The 20,756-nt window shown below is 44.7% G+C and overlaps 1 protein-coding gene across 4 annotated transcripts in view; it reads right to left on the minus strand.

Annotated features, from left to right (window-relative positions):
- Positions 1-20,756, minus strand: part of LOC107224084 (protein sickie) — a 173,230-nt gene that overhangs the window by 56,488 nt on the left and 95,986 nt on the right. For all 4 annotated transcript variants that reach the window (XM_046734013.1, XM_015664009.2, XM_046734015.1 and 1 more), the window contains one exon: positions 16,737-16,891. In XM_046734013.1, the coding sequence (XP_046589969.1) occupies positions 16,737-16,891 (155 nt within the window). The remainder of the gene's footprint in view (positions 1-16,736; positions 16,892-20,756) is intronic.

A 20,756-nucleotide genomic window follows, 5' to 3' on the forward strand; every position in this document is an offset into this window, starting at 1 on the left:
GGGGGTGGTTGGAGTTCTCGACAACTTGCCCAGATGGCGCCACTCGGCGACAATCTCCACGGCATTTGCACGCTTGAAAGCCAAAATTATGATCGTCGGATCCGTCAGGCTCTCCCGTTTTCTCCCAGTACGTATACGTGTAGCGTTATAAATTTCTCTCAGGATCGTTAGCTCACTGCTGTGTTATACCCACCGCTTCGTAAGGATAAGAGCTTCCTGCCGGCGTTGCTGTGCGTCTTTTTTGAACTACCACGACGCATGATGCTTTTCGTAACTTATCACCATCTTCTGCCGTACATTTTGACACATTAGTTTTGAAACCTGTACCATTCGTTTCGTGTACACTAGTCATTTTTCAAACAATCTTGCCTCGAGCATATCATCTTTGATGAATTTTCAGTCCTATATTTCGCTTCTATTACATCGTTGCAAAATATTGAGAGTGATCACGGGCTTGGACTCTGATCTACAGATTTCAATATATCAATCAAAATATTAAAAACAAATTAAAAATAAGCTCACTCCAACTCTCGTCTCTTAACTAAGACTTTCAATGCTGCGCTTCGAGTAAAAGACAAAGACTACAATACTTGATCAGAATCTGATTCGACTAAACATGTATGAGACCAACGATAAATCAGATCTGATGAGAATAACGGTTGCTAATATGGCTGCGCAGTGAAGCAAAATTGGAATTGATTGCATCATTAAAATTATACAACCGTACCGGTCGGCTCGAATTGAGGATGTGTCTTTGATACTTAACACATTTGACGTACAGTATGAACCCCGGTCATGCGAGGCTGCGGGATGGTCTGCCGGATGGCGCAGAAATATTAAACCATGCGAAACATGTAGATGGTATTTTGGCGAGGAATATACGGGTAGCGGTGAGGCGACTAGCACACTCGGTAATCACGACACTGCTATTTATCGCTGTGTATAAATTGGATGAAACGATGTACGTAGGCGAATATTATATATAATACATGTGGGAATGCACGAGCGTATTTATGTACCATCAAGGGCACCAATCAACAGCTTCACGGGGGATCTAATATGATTTTCTCTCTTCGTTTCAAGTCGCCTTGATTTAAATGATATTTAAGTATAGCGCTGAGGCGAAGTGAATCTGTCTGTAAGCCAGTTGATTATAGGAATTTTTGAGATGCCAATTGAGATTTTGGTCTCGCGAAAATTCCAGTCCATTACAAATGGTGCAGCTAAGAAAAGGGAGAAGACGAAGGAAAAATCGGGGGAAAAGGGAAGGCATAGAGGTATAAAACAAAGAGAATATGATCATCGAATAATGGCTTTAATCCTGGCATGAAAGTTATCGACGGTGAGACAAAACGGAGCAAGAGAGAGAGAGAAAGGAAGAGGAAGAGGGAGAGGGAGAGAGAGATATGCGTCAATGATAAAAACAACGATGGTTATGTATAGCGTAGATATATCCGAGAGTAATAAAATCGGAATTTTGTCAAGCGTGTCAAACTCGGGGGCTCGAGATCCGTATTTTATGACGGTTTTTACGACACCAAGGGCCCGGGGCATCGGGCAACCGTAATATAGGGTGTCAAAATAATATATTCCAAACACGTTGGCAGCTAGGTGGTGGTTGGCCGCCGTGCCGATAATAAAAGAAGAAGAGAAGACTTTAAACGTGACTAGGCATCGGCTGGAAGCTGCTTAGCCGGAACAGATGATTCATTCGGTATTGTATGCAAGAACAGTTACGTCGAAGATCGATCTTTCGTAAAATTAATAGCCCCCCCGTGACCACGATGCGCTCGAGGCTCCGAGGCCGCGTATTATTGCAACGCTCGACCTCAGGATTAGTTTCTATTTTACAATTGACGTGCGTACAATCAAGCATTACGGTATACACGTGGGTCACTTTTTCACTGACATAAACATACACGCGTGCCACATCAGCCACGTTCGTTGTTTTTTTTTTTTTTTTTTTTTTTTTTTATCCGTTATCCCTCGGATACATTAGGATCGGACGAAAACGTCCGTTCCGCGTTTTTTCCCCATGGGCAATTGATGATCAAAGGAAAGCTTTCACGATTTTCTCCCGTGCCTGTAAATATAACAGCGAATTTACTACCGTCAAACGCTACGTGGTGAAATCAGCGGAAAACGAAAAACCAAAACGCAATTCTTTCAAAGCTAAAAATCCGATCCGTGCACGGCAGCTACAAAAATATACTCTCACGAATTTTTCGACGCTGTGTAATACGGTAAACGGATCCAATCGGCGATGTGTCATCCTTAGTTTATCTCGAATTGACTTTTTCGTATTCAAACCGTAGATATCAAAGCGGAAATATTCGTCGTGCCGGTACAGTGTACCTAACTTACTATTTTGGCAAACATTTGGCTCGCACAAACTGCCGCAAGTGAATAGGAAAGAAAACCTCGACACGGAATAATATTTGAGTAAACAGGACAGGCATTCTAAAACAACGGAGGCGAAATTCGATGAAGAAAATTGAAACGTGTGTGTAGCGATTTGTTCTCATCCCTTGGCACATATCCGCACGAGCTCTCAGATCCCTATACGAAACATGATCCAATTTTCTTTCAGCATCTAGGTCACATGCTGAATAGAATAAATTGAAATCGGCTACCTGGAAGCGTTCATATTATATGCAGTATATACGCCAACTCCCGTCCCCGTGCAATTCTTTTCTCTGATAAAAATTTCCTCTTGGCAATCTTCCCTCTTTGTTATTTTATAGATTGATTCGATCATCGTTTGAGAGCACCCTGTACAATCGATTCAAGCCTAACTGCTCTGCAGCTTGTCACAGTACGACAAACTTCGCAACTACAACATAGATGCTGATTATATTTTTGCCAGAAGCTATCCCTCATTTTCCGCGTCTCTGTCACACGCAACGTAAGAATGTAAATGAAAACTCACGTGTATAGACCAGAAGGAGGTTTCGCAGTGTTATCGATAAAAAAAAAAAAAACTGCGATACAGCGGCACAACGAAGATGAATCCGGGCTGAACTCTGAAGCGTCCAGAAATCGCCACCGGAGCAATTCAGCTCTCTACGTAGCGCGAAGAGACGGACAGGCGACTAGAAGCGATGCATTGACCACGCGTTTACCCATCGCGAATCACACTCCGTTAACACACGAAGCCTGAAGGCACACACGTCACTTTAGCCACTCGGCGATGGACTCGCCGATTGACGGGCCAAGGAGATTAACTTCAGAGATTGTCAACTCGGCGATAACGACACCCGGTCACGCGTCCTCGGCTAAGCGGGCACTCGAAATGGGAACCACGTTGAGATTATGCGTGCAGGAGTAGTTAAGAGTCCATTACACGCCGGTATGTGTGCCGCAATGTCGAGCTGCCCGGTCGGTCGTCACATCGGGGATATTCCTACGGTTTACGAGCAATTGGAGCTAATCTTAATTGCCCACTCCGTTGAGTTTATCTTTGCTTTTTTTCATTCACCCGCGTACATTTTTTATTCATTTCTTTCTTTATTCACATTCGGATGCGGTCGCTTCCCTGTGTTCTCAAGAGCTTCTTGCGGAGCTTGGAAACCTGACGATTAGTTTTGCGGTGGAACCAAGATTCTTGCTGGATGCAGGGTTCGGAGATGTACGATCCCGGAAAAAGAGAAAAATAACCATACAGAGATAAGGACGAAAGTTTTATCTCTGCGTGCCTAGCTGCTTCGATAAAAAAAGAAAAGAAAAGAAAAGAAAACCGGCGTCTCTCGAGGAGACAGCCTACATTGACTTACGAAATACAAACAATCGTCTTTCTACGAAGCATTGCATATTGTTCAAAGCTTGGATTCGCCTCCTACGTCTGATGGGAACGCGTACTTTTTTGTAACCAATGTGCTTCCGATTTTTGTGTAACGTTATCGTTTTCAGAATGGGGTGTAATATTTACTTTGGCGATACCCTCGCACACCCTCTTTCGAAAAATGTTGTTACACAGACCGGTAGTTGCGACATCTACGGGCGATATCTTCTTTCCTTGTACGTCCGTGACGTCAGAGTAGGATAAGAAGCTACGAGTGTCTGGAGAGTCTCGCGCCGTTTGACGGCTAACCGATAATCAGTGGTTAGTCACCACGGCCACCGTTTCATACGTTATAGACGAACAGCCCGTGCTCTATTCATAGAACGCTGAGTCTCGCGTGCATGTGCTTCTCTAGCGTACTGCAAACTACTATACCTACTGCCAGGGAAAGTGGAGATTTGAAGATTTTTTTTAAGGGCTCTCCAACAACGACGGTGGGCCCTTCACGTCTGGAAATTAGCTCTGGAGTGTCTAGAGCCTCCTGCACACTCCATTAATTACGATCTTTCCGCTCGTACGATGCGTACCGCGCTAGTCGGAACTGCACACAGTAGCCTCTCTTTGGCCAGAGGCTACTTTTTCAACGCACAAATACTCTGCGCCTCGCTCTTGCTTCATCCATTGATATGTAGATAAAATTACCGTCGTATTGTGAAGAAAGTACGATGTGAAGATCCTTTGCTCCAGTGGGATTCCGAAACAAATTTTTATGAATTTTACCGAGAATACTGCTATAGTAGCTCAATATTTACCGAGAATACCCATAGATTTTTCCTCGTTATTTCGTCTCGACTTCGATTTTACCGAAACGCAGCACGGCAACTACAAAAGGAGGAAATAACGAGGCCCTGTATTCTTTGGGCGTAACGTGATCCAAGGTACAAATTTGCAAGATAAGGATTGGACATATTCGTTGTTGAACATTTTCCCTATTCGAAGTATTGACCAACGTAAAAGGATGATCGACAAACCAATATTGAATCAAACGAGGCAGCGGAATCAATACAGTAGTTCCGTAGTAGCTCTTTAATTACTGATATTTTCGAGGGAAGACAATCCAAATTATTTACCCTGACGAATCTACAGCTAGGAAGTCATCTCTGTTTCAATCAAAGCTAAAGAAATTCTAGAATAGATACTAGAAAATACGACACAATTTTTCTGTTTTCCAGCTGCATCTTTTGCATAATTGATCGCAGCAATTCAGGACTATTCGTCATCGTCTGTTCCTGTAAAATTACGCGTATATGTATAGCCAATGAAATATTATTTGCTTATTATTCAATTTATCAATATTGGTGAAAATCATGGCCTGTCTAAAAATTAATTTTAGTTTTTTTCAAATCTCGCAATATCTCTATTTCACCTCGGGAATCAAAACACACGGTTACGTCGTTGCCCAATCGAAGTATAAAAATTACTTTGCGAGCAATCGGAAACGGTATTTAGTATAAAGAATTGCGTTTCGCTTAGTAATAAATTCCAATGTCTGCTGAGAAACGATACGAAAGATACTAGCCGCGATATTTTACGATGAAATACGACCGTCCTCGTCGAGCAGAATTATCTCTTAATACCCCGAAGGATTTTTCCCGTGCGGTATGTCGAAGTAGGTATAAGGTATACCTTGACATGTAGGTGGGTGTTAGCTAGTGCTACGTTAATATTGACGGTCGATGTCGACGAGCCCTGGGGACGGGGCTAATACCACCAAGTGTTTCGACGCAGCCTCCGCATGCGAGAAACGCCGGCGTCGAAGTACGCGGCGTAGCGTCGCGACGCGTCTCGTCGTGTCTGCTTGCGGATGGAGTAACTCTGCGATAACAGACTGCATTTGCATCGGTTGAATACGTAACGATCGAGAGCTTCTCTACAGTCTGTTACTACGTAGCGTTCACTTTCAGGGTGTCTATTATCTATTACGTTGTTTAGTTTACCAACGACGTGCGGTTCGGGGACGAAGAGAATGGATCCGCACGCGTCCGGATCCCTCAAGGGTGGAAACAGGGGGGTGTCAGTCAGGCTCAACAGACTTCGTGTTTTAGGGGATGGAGATAGTAGATGAGAGAAGGGAAGGGATGGGATGTGAGTCATGGGGCTGCTACGGCCTACTGATTGAATATTTGTAGATCTGTATCGGAGACAAGCCCTATCATGTATACTTATATCACACGATACACTCGCGAGAAGGCGAGCGAATTCCACTCGGTCACCCTTGCAGTTCACCCTGAATTTTGCTCCGAAACTTGTACGGAAACAAGAAACCAGTTAGCGCACAAGCTGTAATTCTCGCTGTCAAATATCGACACGTGTGCATGGATGAGCTTGTAATAAATCCCATTTTTTAATGAAAATATTGTATCTATCTCGAAAAAGATCCTTCTTGCTTCTGTATATTCAAATGCCGATGATCCGTTCATCTCGAACGCGCGTCCTCATTATCCGGAACTGAGAAATGGTTGCTTTTACAACGAAAACTGGAATTCTAGATTTTTCACCTATATACATGCACTAATTTGTACTAATTGGACTCCCGTCTAGCAAGCGAGCATAAAAATAGATGCTACACGATACATTCGGGGGTGAAAGATGGAGGGGAACGAGAAAAATGTCTAGAATATTATTTGAAGAAGATGCTTTCCGCGGCCAAATGTATTCTTCAAATTAAAATGGAATTCGAAAGATTAATGTTAGCGGCAACAGCGATGACATCCTGCCTCGGTAGAAAGTTCAGTACATAGATATAGATGAAAACAGTCCGTCGAGCAAGGATCAAGTGCGATTAAAAATCAACTAAATTGTCAAAATTTCCTACGTCAATTCGGAATCGATTTCTAGAATGATAATTTACTTGTGTTAAAAATCATTTGCAATTAGTAAGCCCGCGATTTTCAGTCAAACGGATCACTAACTTGTGAAAAAATTTCAAAACATATTTCACTGAATCTTGCATACCTACACTATATTGAAAATGCGTAAGAAAAATGTATATATATACGAGAAATGATAGAGCAAAAGAAGAGAAATTCAGACGATTGAACTTGGCGATCATTTCTCGTAATATCTCCTAAACGAAGTGGAAACAAAGAATGTGTCTCTCGACACGAACGGCTCGAGCCACCCTGTACATCGATTATGGGCACACATCCATATGTATAGACGTAAGGTATGCAGATGCGAAGGTTAGAGATCCCGTTTCACGTTAGGCACATACCCATGGTAATGTAAACCTAGGTTGTTTCGAAGCTCGTCCCCGAAGGGCGAGGAGAGAGAGGTTGGAGGGTTGTCGGTGAAGTAGGCGCCGGGCTTACCGATCGATCGTGTATACCGTTAGGTGAGAGAGGACGATTTATATTGAGACATCGGATAAAGAATTGCCGACATGTGTCCTAGACAGCCCGGCTGGAGTCCTGGCTAGGCGTCCCTGCAGCCTCCCCGTGACACACGCTCGGCTAACCCCACGAGCTGGATGTAAACGTGTGTGAAAGAAAGGAGAGAGGAGAAAAATAACCGAAAGAAATCAGAAAAAAATTGTTACGAGACGAAGGAAATGAGACAAGAAACTGACGGCGCGAGGGCGCAGCGCTTCGGTAAATTATTGAACCATCTGGATATGGATGGAGGAAGAGGTGATTCTGGACTAAACATCCCCGACGGATTAGCCAAACGTACCTCTCCACCTTTCATACTACCTCTACAGTATTACTCGCTACCACTAGGTGTGGGAGAATAAAATTTAATCATCTTTTCTCGAAGACTTAATAAACTCCGCCAGAGTAAGCCTCTTATGAAAATTTGACGCGGATGAATTGAGCTCAACCCTATATATACCCACCCATTCACCCATTCCACACCTACCCTATACCGTACCGAACGAAAGATGGGAAGCTGTTGAGTCGGGCAGCCGGATGAGAGCTTGGCAAAGGAAATTTAACTACGCAAATATAAGGGAAATTAATTAGTATGCTTTATATGAAAAGTTTATACCGCACAGAACCGCGGCGGTATGCTGAGCTCGTTACATCTGCTGTGTTAACAACAGGAAAAATTGTTACAATTAACCGTGCTTTTATCGACTCCTTAATTACACAACGAGTATATTAAACTGCGAAACTATTCGAGTAATTTGTTTTATTTCTAAATAACGAATATCGGTGGACGACTAATAATTTTTAATCATATTTCCGTCCAATTTTCAATGCGTTATACAGCTCATTATACTTGATCATGCAATAACCGAGAATCAAATTAACTTCGAACAAGGTTTGTATTGTTTCAAGCAGAGAATTGAGTTTGCCATTCGCATATAAAAATCATTGAACTATAAGGGTAACACCAATATCACTTTTCTGAAAATTGAGAAATTTTACAGCTAGCGAGTACATAGACTGGAATATGACATATTTTTAGCGCTACAAAGACACGACAAAGATTATCCCTGTACCTATAAATATCCTAAGCGAAGTTATCAGTTCGTTAAATTTGATTCAAAAGTAATAACCCGAAATTGGATGAGCTCTGCACGCGCCAACGCTCGCCGTGCAAGGAATAAAAAATAGAGAACAAAAAACAGCTCACGGAATCCCATGTGCGTATATCTCGTGAATACCCGTGATGGGAAAATAGGGTGTGTGCGGCGCGGGTGCATGAAAAATGTAACTCTGTATATACCAAATTGGCTTCATCCCTCGAATCAACCCCTAATCCAATATCCTATCGAGTCCTAAGCCGGGTCTATCTCCCTAAGTCTGGCCTGCAACGGCGAAAAAGGATTCTCATATCTCCTAGAGACGATTGGTGGAAAGCGCAAGCTCGATCCTGACTGCGTCTAGATTTTCGTCGGCAAGGGTGGAGATCCAGAGTGCAGGTTTGTCCTTGTCCTCGTCGAGTGAGACTTGTCGTTTTTGAGTTCGGGTAGAGAAGGAGGAGAAAAAGGAAAAGCCGCGGCCCTGCCCCCCCCCCACCCCCCCGTACAAATGCGTGAAAATCAAATAGCTTCCCGGTGCAGCGTTCGAGAGATGAACAACTGTTGCCGCCAGTCATTCGACAGGCCTGTTCTTCTCTTTTTCGGCCCTCCGCGTCCCCCTGGAGCAATTTCAGAGTCAACAGTCACCAGTTTCTGCCTCGTACAGCCTTGTAAATTAGGCCGCGTTTCTGTCAGCCGGGAAGAGAATATGAAGGAAAAAGAAAAAAAAAAAAACGAGAAAGAAAAAGAAAAGAAGACTCGAAGTCCTTTTAATTAAGATTTTTACGACGGTCTGGTACTTTCATTAAAAATGTTATATATCGCGCTGCCCGACTTATGCGGGGGACATGCAAGAACGAGCAAAGCACCGAAGTATCGGGTGGTTATTATACGAGCTCCATCAATTCCCTGGAAATCCCGTTATCCTTGATAATTACAAGCTGGAACGAAGGTTTTTTGTACCTTCGAATATGCCATCTCTTGCGTAACGGTGTACATCAAAGAGAAAAAAAATCTCTACACCTCCGCGAATCGAGACTTTGCAGCTGGTGCCATTGCAGTATGAACAAGAGATTTTATTCGGAATGAAAAAGACTCCGACGTATGAAAAAACCTGAATCTATCGAATAAATAATTTTCACCGGTGACCAGAAAATACGCAATAATGGCGATGCGTCGGTTCAACTCTCGGGTCGATCGATTGCGGAGGAAGAACAAGAGTAAGCAGAAACACACCAATTGCGGTAAAGATAAAAACAATAATAAAAGGAATCCTAATAAGGAAGAAAGAAGAAAAACAACTACTACTATTCGACATCGCAGTGATATACAGCTGACTGCTAGAGGCTATAAATAAATTTTTAACCCTCGAGTCTCTCAGATCTAGCTACATAGGCCCGGAGCGAGAGAAAAAGGACTGCGAGAGGACCTAAAAGAGTTTTCTGCCTTCACTTGAGTCACTGCAGTATTTTCTCTCTTGTGTGCAAGCGCAACTCCGTCTACTATACCGTCATTTACCCAACTGCACCTCGACCCGCGTAGTGCATACGCCTGCATCTCCTGCCTGCAGCTTTTTTTGCACAAGCGCATGCGGATATTATACCGGGCAAAGATGGTCCACAACCGTACGGTAAACAGCGCCTTCCCACTTATACACGTCTCGAAATCTACATGCATCTACATAACGTCTACATAGTGGAATAGGGGTGGTGTACAGGAGACATGCATGCGGTGAATAGACGATCTAGACACGCGTTTGTGTGCGGCCGCACTCGCAACTATCCATAATTTTTTCTGCAGCTCTTTAAAGGGACCGAAGCCTGAACCACCTCGCGTTTTGTACGACTGAGGACGAAATGCTTTCAGATTCTCTTTACCGCGTCTTTGACCCGGTACCGGAGGAAAAATGGTCAAAGAGAAAAAGGAATTCTAGAAGATTAACATCAGGTCGCGACTCACTGAGCGACGAATCCTGCAGTCTGCAGGTTGTATAGCCGTCAGTGCGTGGAACACAATCGTAACCAAGGCGTGGGCAAGATCAGTACACGCGATTACGACTAAGGAATAAAATTATAAGCTTCTTTATTTCCGGTACAAATATTTCGTGGGGTCACCCCTTCGTGTCGTTGAATTTTATCGACGCATATTCACGAACCGGGCTCATAGCGAACAGGAAATGAGAAAATAAATCTAGGGAAAGAATGTTTCGGCGGTTGACATGGTGATGGTCTAAAACTCCCCAGGTAGATCTCAAGTATTGCTTATACGCGACAGAGTCTATCACTTGCATCGAGGAGATCGAAGGAATGGGAAAAATAAGTGATTGAAACATGATTCCGGCTGTCTAAGTAGAATCGATAATCCGAAGTAAGTGATCGGACCCTCGTATAGAAGCAGTGATTTCCGTTTCGAGAATGACGGTAAAACGGAAACGAATCAAGGGTAGGTACTGTTCAACGATGTCAAATGGCTTGAATTTAATTGGAATTTGACGAACACTTGTACCGAAACTTCGTACCGAAGGGTCCGTATTCACGGATTCGCCAACTCCGGTCTATAATCACGATTCACGAACAACGACAAAGTACGCACCCCTTCTTCCCACGGACTCACAATTACAGAAAATCTCTGACGCCTAAATTCCGAGCAGCAAAAAAATGTCCGCACGCAGAAGTCTGAGGAAATGAACAATTGCTCATCATTCTGATACCATGCATTATCCACAGTGCTCTTGATATCGTTGAACTTTTATATCGAGACGATGCAACTGTGCGACAATGCGAAGAAAACACAAAATATAAAATCTTGCTCAACTCACGCACACGAACTAACGGCCGCATCATCTGCCGACCAGGACCCTATAACGTGAAATACAAAAAGACAACACCGACATTGAACTCACCCTTGCAGCGAACACGAAGTCCGTGACCATCGTGGCGTTGAGAATGAGAAAATACTCTCTAATTGGCTCGGAGTTGGCGATTAATCCGTTGATCAGTGGGTAAAAATTTATAAAAACCACATCACCCAGCGCAACTGCACCTCTCGGTGCAGCCTCCCTCGAGAAACTGATTTTTATTTCCGACATTTCCTTTAGCGAGGTAACACCGACTCACTCCCGTGTTCGCGGCCTCGGCTCTCCGTCTCGTTGTTTAAGGCCGCCCACGCGGCTCGGTGTTGGTGTTCTTTCATCAACCGAGGTGTGTGCGTTCTTCATGGATCATGAGACCTCGGCTCGCGGCCGGGTCTCGGTCGGTCTCCGACTCTACGGTACGGATTTCGAGTACCTGCGCCAGCACCCCCGACACCCGCCGACCGGCGCACGTAAACGCGGTTCGCACCCCGTATGGTGTGGGGGTAACGCGCAGAAACCAAGGCCTGAGAATCAGCCTGGCTTCAGCCCCAAAGCACCATTGCGAGGGAGGCACGGGGGACCTCGGCACAATATTTCCATGTAATTGCTGCATCGACGGAAATCTCACGTGAGTGAAGAAAGATCCAGCCACGCACACTAGCGCACACTACCGCCCATAACCCTGCTCCCCACGCCGTTGCGACCAATTAGATTCAAGTCTCGCTTTCATTAGTCTTCTATTGGTCCGCGTTCATCCCCGCATACGGGTCGGTTCCACGGATTTCGTCGCGGAATCATATCCACCAATAATTTTAATAAACCTCTGCTGTGTACAGGTAGGTACTCGGTGTCGTTGTGAATTATTTAAATTCCTGATTGTGGTGGAGCCAGCGTTGTCGTCAACTTCATGAGCATCGAGGCCGCAGTGTCACACGCCGTGAAAATCGAGTCGAATCAAATCGAGCTTATCTAAAGATCCCTTTCGACGACTATGCGACTCGGGAAAGAGTTGCGTGTCACGATTGAATATGACCTTCTCAAGGTGCAATACCTTTTATCGCTCAAGGGGGTTATTCTGTAATTTGTGTTATAATTGACGCCGCTTTGACCTGTCGGGAAGCAGGTGAAACGCTAAAGTTACTTCACCACCCGTGATTGAGTTACAGAAAACGAGTCATGACCGATAAGAGGATCACGGATGTTTGACAGCGTCAGTATTTGATTACGTGATTCAAGTTCTGGATGATCAGCCGTGACTCAACCCATAAATGCGTAACCTGCAACTTGAATTTCCGAAACAAAGGTTTCAAGCCGAGTCTCGTTGTTTTGAACCCCCTGATATATTAATAGTACTCCGAATCTTTATCCGGATGATGCGTACACATGTATTACCGAGAAACAGTACGGACGGTCACGCTGTGGCAACTATGCTCATATCGTATGTACATGTGTAGATGTATAAACCGAGTCCCTCCGTACGGAGTCAGAAAAAGGGAGAGAGAAAGAGAATAACCCGAAGGGTTGTATTTTTAACCGGAGAGATTTAAAGGCCCGCAAATGTTCTCGGGCAGTACTTCTCAGCTTAAGTAACTTCGAATATCTGACACGTGGTTCGACAGCGTGACATTTTTTCGCGTGTTTTTCGAACCAAGCACCCCTGACATGGTCGCGAACCGGGTTAAGGACCGGTCCGAGGTTTACTCTCTGTCGTTTTACCCCCTTCCTGCTTTTCTCTTCCTCTGTGACGACCTCTTTCTAGCCCCATTTTACTCTTCTGCTGTAGATCCATTGCTCCTCTTCTCGGGCCTCGTTAGTGCTTACGTTAGATCGTTACCCGAGTCAGGACGGAGATACTTTATATCAGTGCTGACGAATATTTCCCACCGCCCTCCTTCGAAACTAACATCCCTGCGCGTACGACCATTACGTACACTCTGCAGGGTGACCCCTCCTTCCTAGGAGCTGAAACTACTTGAGACACTGCGAGATTTCACCCGGATTACCTCGGCGGGTCCGAGTCCAACTCCCGGGAAACTATCATTGCTCGCTCCGTCAGTCTAGGCGGTACTAATTAGTCCCTCAATCCACCCGCGAAACTTCTCATCCAGTTCCTTGCCTTCTCATATTCGAGAGCGTTACTTTTCAAGATATAATTACGCCTGGGGGGGGGGATTACGAAAACCATTTCAGTACCGCTATTTTTATTTCAACTTTTCCTCATATATACGTCAGGTATACCGAATATCTTTACAATCCGCAGCACAATCAAGATCTATATGATCCTTCATCTCGCAGTCAGAGAAATAAATTCGGGTATAAGGTTATACACAGATTTTCTCCAACTTTTTCACGCTCCATCGAACGTTTCAAATAAAGTGACACGATCGCTGAAACGGCTGCGGGTGAATAAAAAGAAAGTTGGCGAGATGTTGCGGCGTATATCCATATCTACATAGATACGCTTACTTATACATGTATACGTATACATAAGATACTTGCAGCGTGTCGAATTATCTGTTACAACCCTCCGGGGAAATCTTTCCCCAAAAATCATCATTTTCATAACACTTGGGCAGACCCCATATAGACGCGCTGGGCGGCAGCTTAACTTCTGCCACCCCATAAACTTGATAAATTTCATGGGCAACCCCCTCAACCCTCCTCACGGTATCTGGTGCAGCTTCGCGTCTCGGCTCCGTGCAATACCCGAGTCGGCAGCAGGATGACTGCAGCTTCCTGACTGGCTCGTAAGCGTTAAGTGCTAAGTAGCGTTGAATCCGGTAGAATCAGCGACGAGGGATGCACCCCGAGTCCCAAGACGTACCGCCGGCATGTACCGAAGGTGAATTCGTGAGTCGTCGGTTCTCCGCTCCTCGCATAATCTCTCTCTTTCTGCTTTAGTGCACGGTTATAGTGCATCCATCGGTTCCTCCTCATCCCTGTGCCTATGTTAAGAGAGAGCCCTTCAGCGTTGCGACGCTTTTAAGCTCTCGGCCCCGTTCACAAACAGCGATCGTTGCCTGGGACGTTTACGAGACGGATACACGTAATCGTGCGTGAATATTAAGTCTTACAAATAACCGAGTTGTCTGTTATTCCCTCGGTAAAACTACCGTAAAGTAAAATCCTGACCTAGGGCTAGATCTGCTCCAGCCGAGTCTAGACTAAAGGATCTAATAAATAAGAACGGCATGAGCCGAGCCGTCGGAATGGGGAAAAAGGAAGAGACGGAGAATCGTAGAGATAGGAGAAAGAAGAGTGGAAAAAAACGGTTCAAAACTGTATCGTAAAACAGGGACCCGCGTCTATTTCTACCGGGCGTCCTCGACGGTGCCGCGGCGTCGACGTAGCCGTCCGTATCCAGGGAGACACGCGCTTTGATGTAGGGTATATGTACCAACGCAGAACGCGCAGCAGCATCCCCTAAACGTAACCAGAGATTCTCAACCGGGTTTTGAGTTCCTCGATTTATTTGTGCCACGGATTCTCATTGTCAGTCGAATGTTTCGTACATGCAACGCACTGGCAGTGTTTTAATTGTACACAAGAAAAGATTTCAAAAAAAAGTCAGGCTCGTTAATGAAGTATTTATTGTCTTACCAGTACGTGACGTGTATTTTTTTATCCCCATGCATCTGTATTTCCGGCTCTTTCTCTATCTCTCTACATCTCTTTTCTCCGTTGAACTGATTAATGCTATTTTTTTTTTTTTCATCCACAAGCTCTCGTATGCTCATACATCGATCAGATCCTATGTTCTCAAGAGATATTTACAGTAGGTAAAGCTTCCCTGAACAACGATTCGATCAACTTTTGCTTTTGTCAATCAGATTTGTAACTTTTTAAGCGAGAAAAAAATCTTGTTGCTATAAAATAAGTATAGTTTTAAGAGCCATTGCATTTTACAAAATGAATCTCTCGGTGCCTCTGTTAACGAAGATTGTTCTCTGGAGCATTCGTATCAATTCTTCAGGGTCGTAAAAAACAGGAAATTCAAAGACCTATTCGCAGGTGTGATACAAGCACCGTTTGAAAGTCCGCAATCGCGAAATTGTCCCCTTATTGCTCGATAAAGACTGTCTAATTCGAGCATGTACAAACTAAATCCGACATACGTACGATTACTTTTGCGATTCCCTGTTTCCCCCTCCATCATCCATGTATGTATAATACACGCATCGAATACACTCAATATCAGTAATATTCAAAGAAAACTCCGCCCGAATTAACCCTCGCGTTTTATCAGCGGGCATACGAATGCTGGGAAGCCGGCACAAAGAAGCAAGAAGTAATCGTTCCGTTGAGAACCCTCTAGAATCAGCGTGCACATCTGGTCAGTAACATTGGGAGCCCTAGGCACGGGAGTTGGAATTATGGAGCAAAGTATAAACTATGGGGTTGCACCCCATAGGCATGGAGGAGTTTTGGTATAGAGGTGGACGTGAAAGCGGGGATAATATGGGCGCTGGCTGTACGATGTTGCATTTGTGTGGATGCACAGTGGGTGCTGAGGGACACGCAGACTCGCTTATAGACGCGTGCAGCATTAACCCCTGCTGCACGGTGGAGAGGCTGCGTGGCGGAGGCGGCAGCCATATCTCTTAAAACGCTCCAAAATGCGCAAAGGGTTGCTAAAAGGCGGAAGGCTTGACGGGGGCTAATGGGGTTTTCTCCGTTAAACCAAAACCCATCCCCCTTCGAAAGCCGAATTTAATTTTCCCCTCTTTCGCAACCCCGCGTATAGGTATAATCAACGGGCAGCGGGAAGATTTTCACAAACCTACAAGGTACGCAAGACCCCTGGGGGAAGTCGGTCCGCGGAGGACGAGAGAGTGAACTCGACGCAATTCGGTCCGGCCAGATGAGTGGCGTTTAAATAATTCACGAATCGTTTCGCTCGGAATCTCTGCTCGGAATTCCCACCGACCCGCCCTCCTCCGACCGGGGACTCGTTTCACGTTTAATTTACTAAATCTTTAGGACAACCGCTCGAAATAAACACCTACTGGAAAACAACAAAATTACACTGTTATTCCTAAATCGAAACACAGCACGCGATGCCCAATATATCCGTATACAAGGATATACCTATACTAAGAATCACGAATGCTGTAGTAACGGATAGATTTGCTGTCTTCGTACGAGTGTTGGTTTTATGCTGGGTGGAACATTGTACTGAAGTTGTATTGAGTGTTGCATTACAGAATCGGAATAATCCTGATACTGCAATGGGAAATCCGTCTTTCACCATACATCGGATGCAAATTTTTAGCATACCCGTTTTTCCGTGTACTTTTTCTGCCATTTCGATTCTCGTTCGTATAGATTTAACCTAATGTGAAAGCATGGGTATAAGACAAAGTTTTTCCACGAACGGTCGATAACAACGCACATCATGCTTTAAAGTTCGGATGAAAACCGGTCGAATGAGGACCCTTTACGGCCCCTGATATCCGTTTGACACATTATACGTCTACGTTTAGATAGACGACGGATTTTCCCCGTGACCAGAACTAAGAATGTCGGTAATTTAATCAGGCATGAATAATGTATTAGTATTGATTGCGGTGACTAACCGAGTTGCGTTTGGTGAGCCGGCGACGGTGCAGGCCTGACTTTGTCCGGAGGACATCTTCTCGTGGCAGCGACCGTTGCAGGCAAGGGGATGCTGGTTCCACCCTGACCTCCCGGGCCGGCGACACCCGCCTGCTTGTTGTAGGGCGAAGGCAATCTGTAATCAAATTGAACGAAATTATTTAAGGAACGATTTGTCCATGCAGACAAATTTATTACTCTATTGCAAACGAGAAATTATCGCCTGTATCAGTTTCCTGTACTTCGATACGTACTGTATTCATAGTACACACGCATGAATCCCAGACGCTCCACCCACGGTAGACATTACAAGCCTCTCCACACGCGGGGTGAAACGACCGTAGATATCAACGATTCGGATTGCAGCCAGTGTTACTTGATTCACATGTGAATGGAGACGAGGAAGGGGTGAAGGAATGTGGAGGGAAGTCTCAGATTCCTTGTCAGACCGCAAGAAGGAAATACTGACGATCGAGGGTTGGATCAGTGTCTAAAATATCTCAGACCAGCGGAATTAAGCTCTGTTTGTCCCCGATACTACGTCGGAACACCGAAATCTGACTAGATATTAATTCTATTTTCGTAAATTGCATAAATTCCAGCAAACCGTCGAAATCCATCTTCTCGGACACGGTTCATAATCATGCATCCAGACACACGTAGGTTCGTCCACTCTGTCGCGTGTCCCGCATTCGCTTCTCTACGCAAGCCGGACATGATTAACACTCACGAATGGCACGGCACGCGGTTATGTTTACTAAACTATATCGCGTAAAACACGCGTACGCTCGTGTACCCGTTACGTTAAAGGTGACGGCAAAGTGCTGCCTGACGACACTTGACTGTCGTCGTGTAATGAGACGGAATTTAACCGAGCCGCGTAACGATCATTTCGCGAAGAGAACCCGGGATCTCATCTAACTTCGCAAATTCTTAACACATGCCCGAGTGTAACTACGCGAATTACGCCAAGTCGCGATGAGACAACCCAAGTTCAACATTAATCACTTGGGAACGATCACTTTATTAGGAACAGTCAGAGAAAAGTGAATTTCCAACAAATTCGGAGTGCTCATATAACGTACACTCGGAAATCGTCCCGAGTTCAAATATTCATTTTGACAATGAGCAAATACAATATTTCAAGTAATTCCAGCACATCTCGACACGCGTTTGACATGCTACGATACAATCAATGTCTACAGCCTATCGGCTTATGCGATTTCTTTTTTCTCTAAGTCCGCAGTGCGAGATGCACCTGCCTGGCACCTGCCGGTGCAACAAAGGAATTTTCAGCGAAGGTAGGTATCTACAAGCGAAAGAATTCTAAGCTCTCCACAATCGGGTGCGTTGTGATGGTGAGAATTTGAGACGTATATTTTCTTATCTTTTCCCGAAAGAAGGAGAGCGGTAAAACCTCTTTGCCGGCGGTGGAAGTTTCCGATTGGGTGCTTCTTGGCTCTTGTCTCGCTAGAAAAGCGAACGAGACGGTCGACCGCGAAAGGGCGAAGCGAAAAATTATCTCAAAGCAGAGATAGCTCGGATGTTTCTCGTTGAACGGTTGATTTATAACCACGGCTCGGAGTTTTCCACCGTCTCGTCGACTCGACGTCATACTTCACCCTCCGAGGCTTCGGACTATCGCAGATATAATTTGTCGGGAAATTTATCTCGAAATAACATGTCCGCCCGCGTTGAAACACCGCGAGGTAAGGATGCCAAGCATTCCGATCTCCACTATGCGGCTCCGCAACTTTGGTATATTACTCTCGCAGCTATAAGGTGGTAGGTACTCGTACGGAAGCATGTAACAAAACACTTCACTCTCCACATACCGAATGCTCGCAAATTTGCCGTCTCCTTATATCGCATGCCAGGTTCTTCGACCGGTTTTAGTCGATGAAAATCTCCAGAGATAGATAATTATACTCGCAAGCCTACCTTACTGGTTTGATTATCGTACCTTTTTCGTACCACTGCGGTGTGAAATTTCCTTCGAAACACGTTTGAAAACAAATGTCAAAGGACTCGGTGAACCTTTTCTTACTTATTGAAAAACAATTACAAAATGGGTACGCCATTATGTGATAATAATGAAAGCTAAAGTAACGCAAGAGTAACTAATTGTAAGAGTAACATCATCGCATGAAAAGTTATGTAAACCGAATAATAATAATGAAACTCTGCGCTGCTCCGCGTTATGCTCTCACCAAGAAAAACTGTACGCCTTACGTCGGCGGTACGACAGTAGTTAGGGAGAGTTTGGTAACCAATACTGTAATTGCGGTATCTCACCAAAGTACCTACATGATAGCAAAGCTAAATAGAAAAAACACAGTCCGTCCACTGTACGCGATCGTTCGCTTCAGCTGTGATCGACAACTACCTGAACTGAAGTGTAAACTCTCGTGACGAGTGAAATGTAGTCGTCCCAAACTCGTAAAAAGGAACCCCGTAGCTTCCCTGTATTTCGAAATGTTAATTTAGCGGTCGAGTAAACCAGTCATCCCTTCGGTAGACTATTTTCTTTCGGGATTGAAATACGGTTTATGAACCTTGTGCTCCGAATGATCGGGTACTTATGTCAAGAAATACATGCAGTGATTTCCCGATACACGGTGAAATTTTACGGTCAGCGGTTAGGTGCTGCCTGTTCGTTTATTTCGCAATTACGTATAATAGCGTGTACGCTGCGAATAGAAGTATTATGAATCGATTAGGGTTCGTTTGCGATGTAGCATGGTTAATCGAGTGTGCGATTGATCATTAATGCAAACGGACTCGCGGTTGTTTCAACGCCGAGGAAAGGGAAAGGTAATTTGCAATTTAAAGTTACGATCACTAGACTGTGACGACATGACCATAATACGCCTCCTTTGTCGCGCAATTTGCAGAATCGAGCGAGTTCACAATCTCTACTAATATCGTACCGTGTTCCGCAGCTGCAGCTTCCTGTCACTACAGCTGAGTGTATCGTGGTAATCTCATCTAAAACATCGGCCAAAGTATGTTGACAATACAGGTACACGCGTGGCTCAAACCTAATCTTTGTCAATGTTTCCTCACGGTACACACATGCCTGAAGATTTCACCGTAGACAAAAGCAGCTGCTACGACAAATTTATGACCATGAATTGGATTGTTACTCCGGACTGTCAAATCTAGCTTGACGGATCGTCTCAGCATTTTAACGAGATAAAAAAACTTCACGATTAAAGTGTCTTCCATCGTTAGACTGCACTATGAATTCACCAGGAAAGAGGTTATATGAAGAGTTTAAATTCACGGTGAGTTTCCGGTGAAAACTGATGTATGAAAAGGAAATTTCTATAGATGAAAGAACTTCGATTCTTTCCCCGTAATAATTCGTCTACTCAGCTCTATACATATACATATATATTCCAATCTCTTTGAACCCCCTCGATGTCCATTGCACGTGCGATATCGCGTTATGAAAAAAATCTACCCTTATACAATACGGTGTTATATAGTAGGCGGTGGGGTTTGATGCGTGAAACGATGAAATGAAAGGTGGAAGAAGAAGAGGAAGGAGAAGAAGGAGAACAGTTTGCGCGCATGCACATAAACATAAAGAAGATAAGAATGGAGTCGATAACGGCGACGGGTGAATTTTGTGCACGCTTCTGAATATCGGGTCACGGTATATGTAATATCACGGGATCATCGTGCAGAGTTTCGGGAGTGGCGGTGAACCCGTGGGATCGAGTTGGCAAATACGATGTCGGAATTCCGCGCGAATGAAGCGGATGTTTAACGTCACAGTATCGCAAATCGATCGTGACGAGGTGAACACCGCACGGCAAATGGTAGCACACACGGTGTATCAAGGTCCATAAACCCGGTCTCCCGGTGCCGTAACTTAAACCTGGTTAAGTTATACACGAGAGGGTAAATATTTAGTCTGAGACGGTATCGCGGGCGGACGATTCTCAAAGGAGAGAGAACCCCCGGCCGAATCGTGGGAGGAGCCGGCGACTAAG

This window comes from Neodiprion lecontei, chromosome 3, assembly GCF_021901455.1.
Source record: "Neodiprion lecontei isolate iyNeoLeco1 chromosome 3, iyNeoLeco1.1, whole genome shotgun sequence".
Lineage (NCBI taxonomy): Eukaryota > Metazoa > Arthropoda > Insecta > Hymenoptera > Diprionidae > Neodiprion > Neodiprion lecontei.